Source organism: Bubalus kerabau, chromosome 1 (genome assembly GCF_029407905.1).
Source record: "Bubalus kerabau isolate K-KA32 ecotype Philippines breed swamp buffalo chromosome 1, PCC_UOA_SB_1v2, whole genome shotgun sequence".
Classification (NCBI taxonomy): Eukaryota; Metazoa; Chordata; class Mammalia; order Artiodactyla; family Bovidae; genus Bubalus; species Bubalus kerabau.
In genome coordinates, this window is record NC_073624.1 from 13691428 (window position 1) to 13704182 (window position 12755).

A 12755-nucleotide genomic window follows, 5' to 3' on the forward strand; every position below is an offset into this window, starting at 1 on the left:
CCAGGCAAGAATACTGGAGTGGGTAGGCATTCACTTCTCCAGGGGACCTTCCCAACCCAGGGACTGGACCTGGGTCTCCTGCATTGCAGGCGGATTCTTTACCACCTGAGCCACCAGGGAAGCCCAGGTCCAGCAAAATACACTGCAGATAATTCACCCATGGTGCAAAACATTCCTGCAAATATTGTAGTATGAGTGGAAATAGCCTGGTGCCATTGAATTTGCCCAAATGGCACACGGCAGCTGCATGGAGCCATTAAGCATTTTCCCACAGGGGATGAAATTCCTTCCCAGGTCACTCTCTGCCCCTACCGGGCAGGGGTGGCCACAGCCCTTGTGCACGCCCACTGCTGGTCCTGGACTGGCCTGCTCTGTCTCCCCTCCTTCCTCTCCCCCTCCCAGCCAGGAACAGGCCAGGGTCTCTCCTGAGTGCAGCCTGGGGCTGGGGGCATGGCAGAAACTGGAGCTCGGGGCCCTCCCCGGCCAGTCACTTTCCTTCCTGTGCTCTCTGAGAAGGGCAAGGTTGGCTGTGTTTGCTTCCGCCACCGGGAGAGCCATCCATCAGCTCTTTCTAATGTGCTCAGCACTGTCTTCCCGGGTCTGTTGGGAAAACAGTTGCCCTTCTTCACACACTTAATTGCTATTTTCATCGCTATTAACGTTGCGGCTTGTGACACTTGATGATAATTAAGACTCTGTTTTGACCAGCCTTCTGCTCTGAGACGTCCGTTTGTAACATGACTTAGTGGGGACAGCAGCGGCCTGGCTCCTCAGAGTCACCGATGCCTGCGGAGCCCTGCGCCTGGTGGGGTGGCCTGAGGCCTCGTCAGGGGTCCCCCCGGGGTCTCAGAGCTACTGCTGCTGCTGCTGCAGAAAGAGGAAGCTTTCTGGCAGAGGGATCAGGGCTCTGGGGGGCAGGTGATGGGTCTGACTCTGGAGACTTTGAGTCTAAGAGGAGGGGGGATCCGACCCAGAGGGCCTTGTGTCTCTGAGGCACAGATGGCAGGCGGGGGAGGGGCACTCCAAAAGAGCAGCTGCCCCTCTGTCTTGCCCATTTTAATGTATATCAGACTTTCAGTCTGGACGGCTTTTGTTCTGCAGAGGCCCCTGTTTAGAGGCAAATGTCCAGAGGACCTAGAGAATGCTGCCAGAGCACTGGTGGCTGACATTTTGATGATGGACATCTGAGACCCCCATAGAGACAGAATCCCTGATAGATGGGGTGGTGTGTGTGGGTGTGTGTGTGTGTGTGTGCACGCGTGCATATGCGTGCATGTGTGCTCTTGTGCACGCTGAGAGTGGTGAGGAAGTGAAGGGAGGCCAGAGAAGGAAGAAACCAAGTCCAGGTGAGTCACACAGCATACTTCCCAGGTTGCTCTCTGTGTCCAGGCCCAGAGGCTGGGATATTTATAGGTGAGTCCTAGAAAGTTCTGGAAGGCTTTAGATCCAGGGAGCGGCATAGTCTGAATCCATCTTAGCTTGGTGGGTTGGTCTGAACCCACTTCAATATTCTTGCCTGGAGCATCTCGTGGACAGAGGAGCTATTCTTGCCTGGAGCATCTCGTGGACAGAGGAGCGGCAGGCTACAATCCATGGGGTCACATGGAGTCGGGCACAACTGAGCACACACAAAAGCACACTGAAGGGGAGGCCTGGGGGTGGGTGGGAGGGAGAGTCGTCAGGCGGGAAGACAGTGTTAGGAGGAAAATGATGAGTTTTAGGGGCCAGGTCACACACCGAGGGTGCGCGGACCATCACGTCCAGTCCCCGTGTCTAACGAGCCCTGGTCTAATGGTGGGGACAGGGGCAGAGGCGGTGAGACCGCTGAGCTGAGCCAGAAGCAGTGTACAAAGACCAGGCTGGGCTGGTGGCCAAGGGCACAGGGACAGGGACAGGGACTTTGGGAGGAGCCTGGAGACAGGTGGACTGGTCCCAATGGAGAAAGAGATGGAGAAGCTAGTGAGTGTAGACACCATGAGCCCAGCCCTGGAGACTGAGCTGAAGCCCCCAACAAAAACCCAGTTAAGCTCCGGTGCTCTGAGAGTTGTTGGGTTGGAGGGACCTCCAGACACGTGCACAGGAGGGATGTCCAATGGTGTGAGCTGACAGGTGCTGGAGCTAGACAGGCTTCCCCGATGGGGCAATGGCCCAAGCTCACAGGGTGACATAGAATGAAGGACACCCCCCGCCACCACACCCCCGGCCCCTGCACTCTGGTCCCAGGTGGAAAGGACAAAGATTCTGAGAGCGGCTCAGTGGAGGAGGGGCTTGCCTGCCTAAAGGCAGTAAGAGCCAGCAGGGTGGTCCTTGAGGTCAGAGGCTGCTAGAAGTGGGGCTTCCCAGGCATCACAATGGTGAAAAAGTCCGCCTGCCAGTGTAGGAGATGCCTGCTCGATCCCTGGGTCAGGAGGCAAATGAGCCCACACACAGCACACAGCTGCTAGAAGTAGGTCCCCACTAGAAGGGACCCCCTAGGCTAGAAGTTGTGGCCAACTCTTTCCAGCCCCATGGACTGTAGCCCACCAGGCTCCTCCGTCCAGGGACTTTCCCAGGCAAGAATACTGGAGTGGGTTGCCACTTTCTCCTCCAGGAGATCTTCCCGACCCAGGGATCGCACCTGTGTCTCTTATATCTCCTGCATTGGCAAGCGGGTTATTTACCACTAGCTCCACCTGGGAAGCCCCAGCAAGGAGGGAGAAGGAGATGAAATCATGACTTAGGAAAGGCCGTTTACACAGAAGAGAAAGTTGGGGGAGCGGGAGTGGGCATTGGCTTGTTCTGTGGGTGAAAGATACAGAGGCTGGTTTTGAAGCAGGACCTACTGACTGGAGATGTCAGGGAGGACTGGCCACCTGGTAGGCAGTGAGCAAATCCTGCCTGGGGGTGGTCAGGTGTCCAGGGCCACTAACTTCCTGGGGATGCTCTTAGGGCTCACGCATTCCCAGGGTAACAGGGGACCAGCTTTCTGACTCTGCTGGATTCTGGATGCCTGACCTGGCCTCACAAGGACCTTTAGTCTTTGTTCCCCATCCCTAGGCTCTAGAAGCATAGCATGGCTTATCTGAAGTGATGTCACCAACATCATGGGCCCCCGCAGTCCCCAACACCTACAGTCACTCCCTCTTCCCAACCAACAGGTCATCGGGTGTTGAAGCTGCCACCCTGCACCGTAATAGCACTCTGGGCTGGCCGCTGACTTGGCCTCGCCTCTGCCTCTGTCCACCCTGTGGAGGCAGGACTTGGTTTTGAAGGTCCGGGGATTCCTTTCTTCATCCTAGAAACCTGTAGAGATAAAAGCCTCTTTGTCTTTCCTCCCCCCTCCCCTGAGACCCCTCTCTCCTACTTATTCCCAGCATCTTCCATCATCTGGGGCTCAGGCACACCCTTGGGAACCATTTCCAGGCACACAGGTGTCTGTCTGGCTTGCACAGAGCTTTCAGGACAGAGGTCCCTACTGTGCAACCCAGCAGTTAGACCTCACCAAGAGTGGTCTGGATGCCTGGGGAGCTTTGTCCTGTCTTACTGGAGCTGGCCCACATCAGGTCAGCATCCTTTGCACAGAGAGAACACCACACTGCAAACCATCATTCATGACTCCTGCTGCCACCCAAGATTGATTTTCAGTCACTTCCCGGCTGAAACGGTTAGAGTTATCAGTTCCTTGTGTTCTCCATTCCCAGCTAGAACTGAAAAAGTCTCGCCTCTTATTTCCCCTTTTTATGTATTTAACTGTCCGGCTGGTGATAAATGGTCAGCAGACTTCCCTTGGCTCAGCCTGTGATCGTGTGGGCTCGATTCTCAGTGCCTCCTGTCGATGGGAAATGAGTAGTCAGCTCTGCTGGAACCCAGGAGGGCTTGATGGAGCAGGTGGCTGCTTTAATGCAGTGGCTCTGGGGCGCCCCACCTCCCTACCCTACCCCTTGGAATTTGCCCCCCAGTACGAGGCTTCCCAGGTGGCGCTAGTGGTTAAGAACCCACCTGGCAGCACGTGAGACCTGAGTTGGATCCTTGGATCCTGGAGGAGGAAATGGCAACTCACTCCAGTATTCTTGCCTGGAGAATCCCATAGACAGAGGAGCCTGGCAGGCTACAGTCCATGCGATTGCAAAGAGTCGAAGAGGACTGAGCAACTGAGCATGCACACATGCATGCACTGAGCAGACTCCACCCTAGAAAGGATGGGGAGGGTGGTGGGTGGGCCTGGGACGTGGTCCCAAGAAATGTGACACCCAGGGGAGTCTGCGGTCTATAGTCTCCCTGGGGGATGAAGCCTCAGGCGGGACCCAGACCCGGAAGAGGTGCTGACCTGCACTCTCTCTCCTCTGGACTGCAGGAGGTGGACATTTACACGGTGAAGACGGAGGAGCTGTCCTTCACGTCTGCCTTCTGCCTGCAGGTACAGCGCAACGATTACGTCCACGCCCTGGTCACCTATTTCAATATCGAGTTTACCAAGTGCCACAAGAAAATGGGGTTTTCCACAGGTGAGCCTCCTGCTGGCCTTCCACACCCACCCGGCCTGGTGCCCAGGCTCTGTAGGATATGATCTCCCCAGCCTGGACATGGGGCAAGGGCCGGGGGGCATCAGCCAGGGATCCTCACTTGGCACCTCGCAAGCCTCTCCAGTCCTGGAGGAATGCCACAGTTCTGGCTGCTAGAGAAGAAGGTAAAAAACTGTAGCAGCTGTGGCCAGCGCTGAGAGCCAGTGTCGGGTGGGCAGGGGCAGGTGCTGGGGCTGCCTTTTTGAATGCACGCTTATTCATTTAGTGTTTCCTGAGCACCTCCTGTGTGCAGGAGAGGGTATGGAGGGGAGTGAGACTTTCTTGTGGCAAAGAGCAGGCAAGAGATTTACCTTAATTCCTCACAGGAGGGCTTCTTCCAGAGGTGATGCTCCTGACCATCAAGTGGAGTCCTCTGGTTTCCATCAGCCAGGCCAGCCCTGGTGCCTCCTCATCCCGGGAAAACCAGAGGACCCTGGTCCCAGTCATTATCAGCCGCTCCCCTCCCTTCAGCCCACAGGGAGTAGGATATTTCACCTGGACCTTGACAGATGGGTGGGACTCAGCCTTTCAGTGGTGAGGGGTGGGGCAGTGGGGCTGAGGAGGAGCCTGCTGGAGGATCATGGCTGTGACTGGAGGCCAAGGGTGGAGCCACATTGCTGTTTCTCCCTCTTCCATCCCTGGGATATGCCTCCCGCAGGGCCCGCCCACCCTGCTGCCGGAGATGAGAAAGTCAGGGGGCAAGGGTTCTCTGGAAAGAGTTCTGTGTCTCTAATGCCTGGGCTCCAGCATTGTAGCTAGCTCCCAGCTGGGGTCTTTCTTTCCCTGAGATGGTCTGTTTCTGGTGGATGTCAGCATAGGGTTTTGATCCAGCGTGTAAGAGATGTCTTACCATCTTTACCAGCTGGCATGGGTTTGGCAGTCGGGTTTACTCAGACCCTCTGCACTCTGACCACCGAGGAAAGAGTATTTCCTCTTTGTGTTTAGGGACCCCAGATGCACAGAAATAGATTAATCCTGATTCATGGCTCATGACATACTGCCACGCGCGGTTCACTTTTTGCTTACGTTTTAATTAATACAGCAAACACTCGTGAACTTGCCACCTAGCTCAGTAACTAGATTGTAAATAAAGTATTATTAATTCGAATGAAATAGTGACTAGAAATAAGTTTATTTTAGTAGAATGTAAATGTATTAGTTAATATCATGAGATAAACTATTGTTAATTAGAATATAAATATTAAACTGAAATACATTATTAACAAGCATAATACAATAAGGTTTATAATTAATAAATGTAAGTCAATTAATTCAGGGGGCTTCCCAGGTGGCTCAGTGGTAAAGAATCTGCCTGCCAAGCAGGAGACATGGGTTCGCTCCCTGGGTCAGGAAGAGCCCCTGGAGTAGGAAGTGACCTGCTCCAGTATTCTTGCCTGGAAAATTTCATGGACAGGGGAACCTGGTGGGCTACAGTCCACGAGGTCGCAGAGTTGGACATGACTGATAACACAGGAGATTAAATTAATTCAGAGTCACAAAATAAATCCCTGTGAGCTTACTACCTAACTCAAGGATGTCAATGCTATCCACATCTTTGCATCTGCCTGGATGGTCCCCTTATCCCATTCCCCACATCGCCTCCAGATGAACATTATCCTGAATTTTGGGTTAATTATCCCCTGATATTTTTAAAAAGTTGTTTTATGTGTATGTATAGGCCTAAATAAGGTATTGTTTGGTCTCAGCTAGCTTTGAACTTGAGCCGAAACGCAGGTTGTTCTAAGTGGTTCCTCCCCATGGGCCCCCGGGGGCTGGAGCTGCTCCAGGAGACACACTGGAAAGCACATCTCGTTGTGCAGCTTGGAAACCATCCCTGCTAATGGCTCTGCCCGCGTCTTCCCCCCGAAGCTCTGGGCAGAAGCTGTTGCAAACGGGCACAGCCACGCAGGGCTCTGGGCTGTGCCAACCAGCCGGCGGGCCTAGCGGCCCTGCCCCCTGGACATATCCTCTGCGGGTGGGGTGGAATATGTGAACTGGGCCGCTTGGGGAGACTGTGTGGGTGGATGGGCGGTGCTGAGTGGAAGCAACCTGGGGTTAAGTACTAGTTTTTCCAGGAATCAGCAAGGGAGGGCGGCCGGCAGTGGAGATAAATCTGAGTGAGTCCCTTTCTGGGCCTTGGGCTCATTATGAGTGAAATGGCCCGGATGGACTTCAATGGCCTGGCAGCTGCTTTCCCATCTTGGCTACCCTGTGACACTGAGTCAGCTTCCCAGGTCAAAGAAGCTTCTTCATGCATAGTCTTGAATTCTCTGAAAAGCTTGTGAAAACCCTAGGGAATAGAATTACAAATTTACAGCTGAAGAAGTATTAAATTCCAGAAAGAACTACCATCCCCTTAATCACTGGCAAGAGACCAGAAGGCAGGATTCCACTCTGACTCCAAAAGCACCAGGAAAAATCTTCCTGTGAGAGGGCCCTCTGTTCGTACCCACCGGCTCCTGTGTGCCCCACTCCCAGCCTCTGTCACAACCACTCACAACTCCCACTGGACGTTATGGCCAGCTACCCGAGTGTCTTCTCACATAGGCTGTTGGATCTCGTGGGGCAAGGCTGTACTGGCTGCTGTTCCCCACTTTTAGGACCATGTCAAGCATATGATAAGCATCCTGAGTGGATGTCTGCTGAATGAATGAGCGAATGCATGAATGAGGGAGTGAATGCATGAATGAGGGAGTGAATGCATGAATGAATGAGCGAATGCATGAATGAGGGAGTGAATGACAGTATCATTATAATGGAAATTTAAAAGCCACTGATATGGCCTTGACAGTTGTAGTTGGGGCTGGGAGGGAGGGAAAAGCCCGTTCACTGACCACATCTCCGGATGTCGTGGTCCACAGTGATGCTGAGAGCTCACCTTTGTGCACAGCAATTCTCTGGGGAATCAATCCTAGAACATTCCAGACCAAGTGTGGCAGCCCTGCTTTACAAACCAGAGCCATAGTTGATGGATAAATGACATGACATACCGCTTTCCACAAAGAGTCAATAACCACTGATCTGGGCCTGATATGTTATATGAATATATCTGTATTTAAGGTGACCATGCAATTCATCTTTCAATTGAGGACAGCTTGAGAGTAAAGAGGAGAGCTCTTGATAATTACACTGGGAACATGGACCTGGGCGCAACAGGAGATGGTCACACTCGGTCTTCCCCCGCTTCCCATCATCTAATCCTCACAGTCCCTCAGGAGATAAACCTTCTGCAGATGTAGAACGTGAGTGCCAGAGTCCCAGTGCAGGAGGAGGCTGGACACTGGGCCTCCTGTTGCCTCATTAAATGTCCTTTTCACTGATACCCACCCAACAGATGTATAGGGTGTGAAGGACTGGATCTGCACAGCCGTTGAGGCCTTGGTTGTGTATCTACATGAGATTTTTATGTCTTGGCAAATCTGCCCCCTTCTCACACCCTAGAATTACTGATTTCAAATCCCTAGGACCAGAGTCAAAACATCTACATTGCAATCAGCTTCTCCTGGAGACCCTGATGGAGGCCCCAGATTGAAAAAACTGCTTTAGACAATGAGTCCGTGGACCCATTACAGAAATGAGATGTTTGGGGAAGTTGTTAACCTTTTAATGTTGATGTTGAGGGAAAAAAATCCCTTTCTTCCAACTCAAGGCTGGCACGTTTTGGGGGGGCCAGCATCAGAGGCGGATGGTCTGGGCTCGCTGGCAGGCAGATCTGAGTCAGTGAAGTCTCTGGGAGTCTCCCAGGGCATCTGATTAGGAGACAGAGGAAGCTGCTGGAATCTCCTTGCCTGAAGGTCTCTAAGAACAGGAGAGGCACCTGTCTGGGCTGGCGTGGGTGGCAGTGGCGGCGAGAGTGCTATCACTCACTCACTGCCAATCTCTGCACACCCCGGAAACTATCTTTTGACAATTCGTTTAGGTGCCACTGGCAGAGAAGGTACTGGGAACAGTTGGACTTTGCCCATGGACAGCAGTATGCCTTGGAGGCCAGGAAGGCTGGACGTGTTTGGAGATTCACAATCTGAGCAGCACAGACTCCATGTTCATGATTCTCCTTCAAGCCCTTCCAAATGCTCAGGCTGCTTCCCCTCCCCATGACCTTGACTTTGCATCGATTTCCCAAACACACACATTGAAGGCTACTCAGATCTGTATTCAAAGCACTGACATTTGATCAAGCTAGTCTATTACGAAGGACACAGACAGACTCTTCACCACCATTAAAATAGATCCTGAGGGTTGAATGATCTTGGTCCCACTGGGGGTGCGATAAATCTCCAGGCAGGCTGTGTGTGAATTCCTTCAGGCTGGACCACCAGTGGCCGGTACGACTGAGGGACAGCCCCAGTTCTGCCTGCGAATTAAAACTCTGCCTTCTGATGATGTCCAGGGCCTAGCCTTTGTTCTGCCTCCAGAGCCATCCATAAGGCCACAGACTTTTCTTGTGACAGCCTTTGAAATATTTAAAACTCCTCCCCAAGGCTTCCCACCTTCAGCTCTGGTTGTAAGGCAAGAGAATGAATCGGTGTTCATGAGTCACGCCTCCTGGTGGAGGAAGGTAAGAGCCTGCAGAACAAGAGGAACTGGCTGTAAGATGTATTCTTCTACAACCCTTTGGTTCTAAAGTCTCAAAGTTGCTGAACATCTCTGGGTACCTTGAAGCCTCACACCAGACCCCCTCTGGCTTTTTACTATCGGTCATGTATTCGGTGCTCACAGACCTAGCAAGTGTGGTGATGGGCTCCAAGGGTGTAATAGTAATAGTCCATCAGACCTCTGTCCTGATGGAGGTTGCAGTCTTGTGGAGACTACAGAAGGTAAAAAGAGACAGAGATGGTTATGCAGCGGTGTGGCCCCTACAGTAATCACACAGGCTCAGGACGCCCTTAATCCAGCTGGGTGGTCAGGTGAGGCTCTCCCGAGAATTGACCTTGGAGGATGAGGAAGGGAGAGGCTGGTGGTTAAGGAAGGAAGAGTGTCCAAGGGACGGCAGCGGCTGGGACAGGACCCCTCATCTAGTCGTAGAATTTGTCATGAGCCCAGAGGATGGATGGGATTTCATGGGAGGTACGAGCGTCAGTGTGACTTTGGTTCATGCATGAGGTATGAGCTGTGGACCAGCATTGGGTCAGTAGAAGGAAAATCATTCTGAATTTTTACCCTATCTGGTTAGGAAGGCTCGGCCGAAACCCCACAGCAGGCCTGAGCCAAGGGTAGCAGGATGGGTTATAGAAGGGATCCCCAACCTCTGGGGTGTAATGCCTGATGATCTGAGGTGAGCCAATGTAATAAAATAGAAATAAAGTGCCTAAGAATGTAGGGCACTGAAATCATCCTGAAGCCACCCCCCACCCCCGGTTTGTGGACAAATTATCTCTCACGAAACCAGTCCCTGATGCCAAAAAGGTTGGGAACCACTGATCTAGGACAGAGAGGCAGGCAGAGAAAACTATTTGTAGGGCTGGAATATCCATGAAATTGGGGAAACTGGTTTAGCCGTGGAGTTGGTGTGAGTGGTGTCATTTAACAGGAGACCGGATGGACTGCCCTCTGTATCTCTCCCCTATATTTGTCTGCAAGTCTTCACTCTGTTGAACCAATGAAACAACAGCATTTTGAGATTCATTTGTGTTAATACCACCCTTGGTATGACCTTGTAATGTCAGTTGATTTCTCCTCTGGTTCTCCACTAAGATCCTCAGTCTGGAGGGCATGGGGAGTCGATGACAAGTTGAGCCCCTGGGCTGAGTGGGGAGGCCTGCCAGAACTTGGGCGCCTGACCCAGTGAGAGGGCTGGGCAGGGTGTTCAGCGTGTCGCAGAAGAAACCCAGCAGCTTCCAGGTGGGGTCCCAGCCCTTCTGGAGACATCTCTCTCTCTCTTTTTAAAAAATACTTATTTATTTGACTGCACCAGGTCTTAGTTCAGCACGTGGGATTTTTAGCGGCAGCATGGAGGATCTAGTTCCCTGACTAGGAGTTGAACCCTGGCCCCCTGCACTGGGGGCTTTCCTGGTAGCCCAGCTAGTAGAGAGTCCACCTGCAGTACAGGAGACCCTGTTTTGATTTCTGGGTCAGGAAGATCCGCCAGAGAAGATAGGCTACCCACTCTAGTATTCTAGCCTGGAGAATTCCATGGACTGTATAGTCCATGGGATCGCCAAGAGTCGGACCCAGCTGAGTGACTTTCACTTTCCCCTGCACTGGGAGCGCAGAGGTCTTAGTCAGTGGACCACCAGGAAAGTCCCTGGAGGCATCTCCTGTGATTCTCCCTTCTCTCCCTCAGCCCCTGATGCCCCCTACACCCACTGGAAGCAGACCGTCTTCTACCTGGAAGATTATCTCACTGTCCGGAGAGGGGAGGAGATCTACGGGACTATATCCATGAAGCCAAATGCCAAAAACGTGGTGAGTGCTGGGGGAGCTGGGGGTTTGGAGGGGGAGGTGGCACAGAGAGGAGGAGGGACGTGGAGGGGTTTCCCCCACTGGCTGGCAGGGACCTGGGCACCTTGTACACAATCAGGAAAGTTACAGGGGAGGTGTTAGAGAGGCAGGTGTGGCACCCTAGAAACACCCAACCTGGACCCCTTAAAACTGGAGCATTGGAGCCCTCCTGCAGGGCCCCCTGGGACTCTCCCCACCATGAGGGCAGCTTCCAGCCCTTGATGAGAGGGGTTCCGTGAGCAGAGACTGTGGCCATGGGTTTCACCTCGTTTGGGATGAGCTGAGCCAGGAAACCACCGTGTCTGGTGGCCTGGAAGACAAGTTCGCATTCCTCCAGTTGGCCTGGTGGGCTGGATGGTGTGGTTCTCTCTGGGCCCGCCCCCTCACTCCCCGGGTGCGGTGCGGGCACTGGCCCTGCAAATGCCAAGGTTGGGGGTGGGGGAGGGGGTTGTCTGGGGCCTCTTCCTCTGAGAAGCAACCGCTCCACTCCTCCCGAGTTGAAACCGGAGGGGACATTTCTATATTCTCACAGGAAAGATTTAGGTTAGAAACCAACGACTTTCCCAAGAGGATAATGAGGCTCCGGAAGAGGCTCGTGAGGGCTGTTTGTGGGGTGTCCTGAGCTGGAAACTCTTAGCAGCTCAGATGCGCGCGGCCCTCCGCCTGCGGGGAGGGGCGTGGTCCCAGGGCTCCTTGGTGCTGACGCCTCGACTCCTCCTCCTTTGCAGCGAGACCTCGATTTCACAGTAGACTTGGATTTTAAGGGACAGCTGTGCGAAACATCTGTATCTAATTACTACAAAATGCGTTAGCACACGTGGGAGGCTGCAGAGAGCGAGCGAGCGAGCCAGCCCGGAAACTCGCCTCCATCTGCGGCTCGACCACCAGGGACCCTGTTTGCAGGACGACACGATCCATCCTGGAGTGCCCTCGAGACTGGTGAACTCCGCCGGCCTCCCGAGGGCCCTGCCCCTGGACCAAGGGCCCCCAGCCCCTCGGCTCTGCTCTGGGGGGCCCTTCTCAGAGGCTCTGTTTTCCCGACCTTGAGCCACGGCCAGCGCAGCAGCCGGGCCCCAATGGAGGAGTCCACGCGTGTCTCCATCGTCCTCCTTAACCGTGACTCTCGGATCCTCAAGTTTTGCATGCTGCAGGCATCTAGGTCAGATTGCTTCTCTAGAACCTGGAGACTAGTGTCTTTGATAGCATAAGACAGACTCTACGCGCGTGCGGCGGTGCGCGTGCGCGTGCGCGGACACCATCCCGGTTAGTTACTTAACCCCGCGCACCTGTATGTGTGTGCAGATACAGTCAAGCGGGTGACGTCCGTGTTCATTACAGGAGTGTGTGTGCGTGTGTGTGTGTGTGCGCGTGCGTAGAATATATATTACTCTCAGAGGAGATTCTGCTGCTTTCCAATAGAAATTTGTTTTGTGATTCTCTCCCGTCCCCGGCCCTTCCCAGCTATGAAACGTTCTCTGTATTAGCTCCGGTCTCCTTTTGACTAGACTGTGGCTCCGAACCCTGGGCATAGGACCGCACACTCCGTGGGCGCTCAATAAATGCACACGAGAGTGAAGAGATGGGCGGCTGCATTCCTCGTGCTCTGGGGGCTTGGGGCGGGGGTGCAGGAGGAGGTCAGAGGCCACAGTGGAACAGAAGAGCCGATGGCGCTGCTCTCAAAAGGAAGGTGGCTGCTTGGTGAGGGAGCTGTAAAGCTGGGACCTGTCTGAGGGCATATCCCCTGTGACCCTCGGGGATGGGAGGAGGGTTCTG

At 53.6% G+C, this 12755-nt stretch overlaps 1 protein-coding gene across 2 annotated transcripts in view; it reads left to right on the plus strand.

Annotated features, from left to right (window-relative positions):
- PRMT8 (protein arginine methyltransferase 8) overlaps positions 1-12514 on the plus strand; it is a 70191-nt gene extending 57677 nt beyond the window's left edge. For both annotated transcript variants that reach the window (XM_055566062.1, XM_055566063.1), the window contains exons 8-10: positions 4334-4484; positions 10825-10946; positions 11711-12514. In XM_055566062.1, the coding sequence (XP_055422037.1) occupies positions 4334-4484; positions 10825-10946; positions 11711-11794 (357 nt within the window). In that variant the 3' untranslated portion in view covers positions 11795-12514. The remainder of the gene's footprint in view (positions 1-4333; positions 4485-10824; positions 10947-11710) is intronic.
- The last annotated feature ends 241 nt before the right edge of the window (positions 12515-12755 follow it).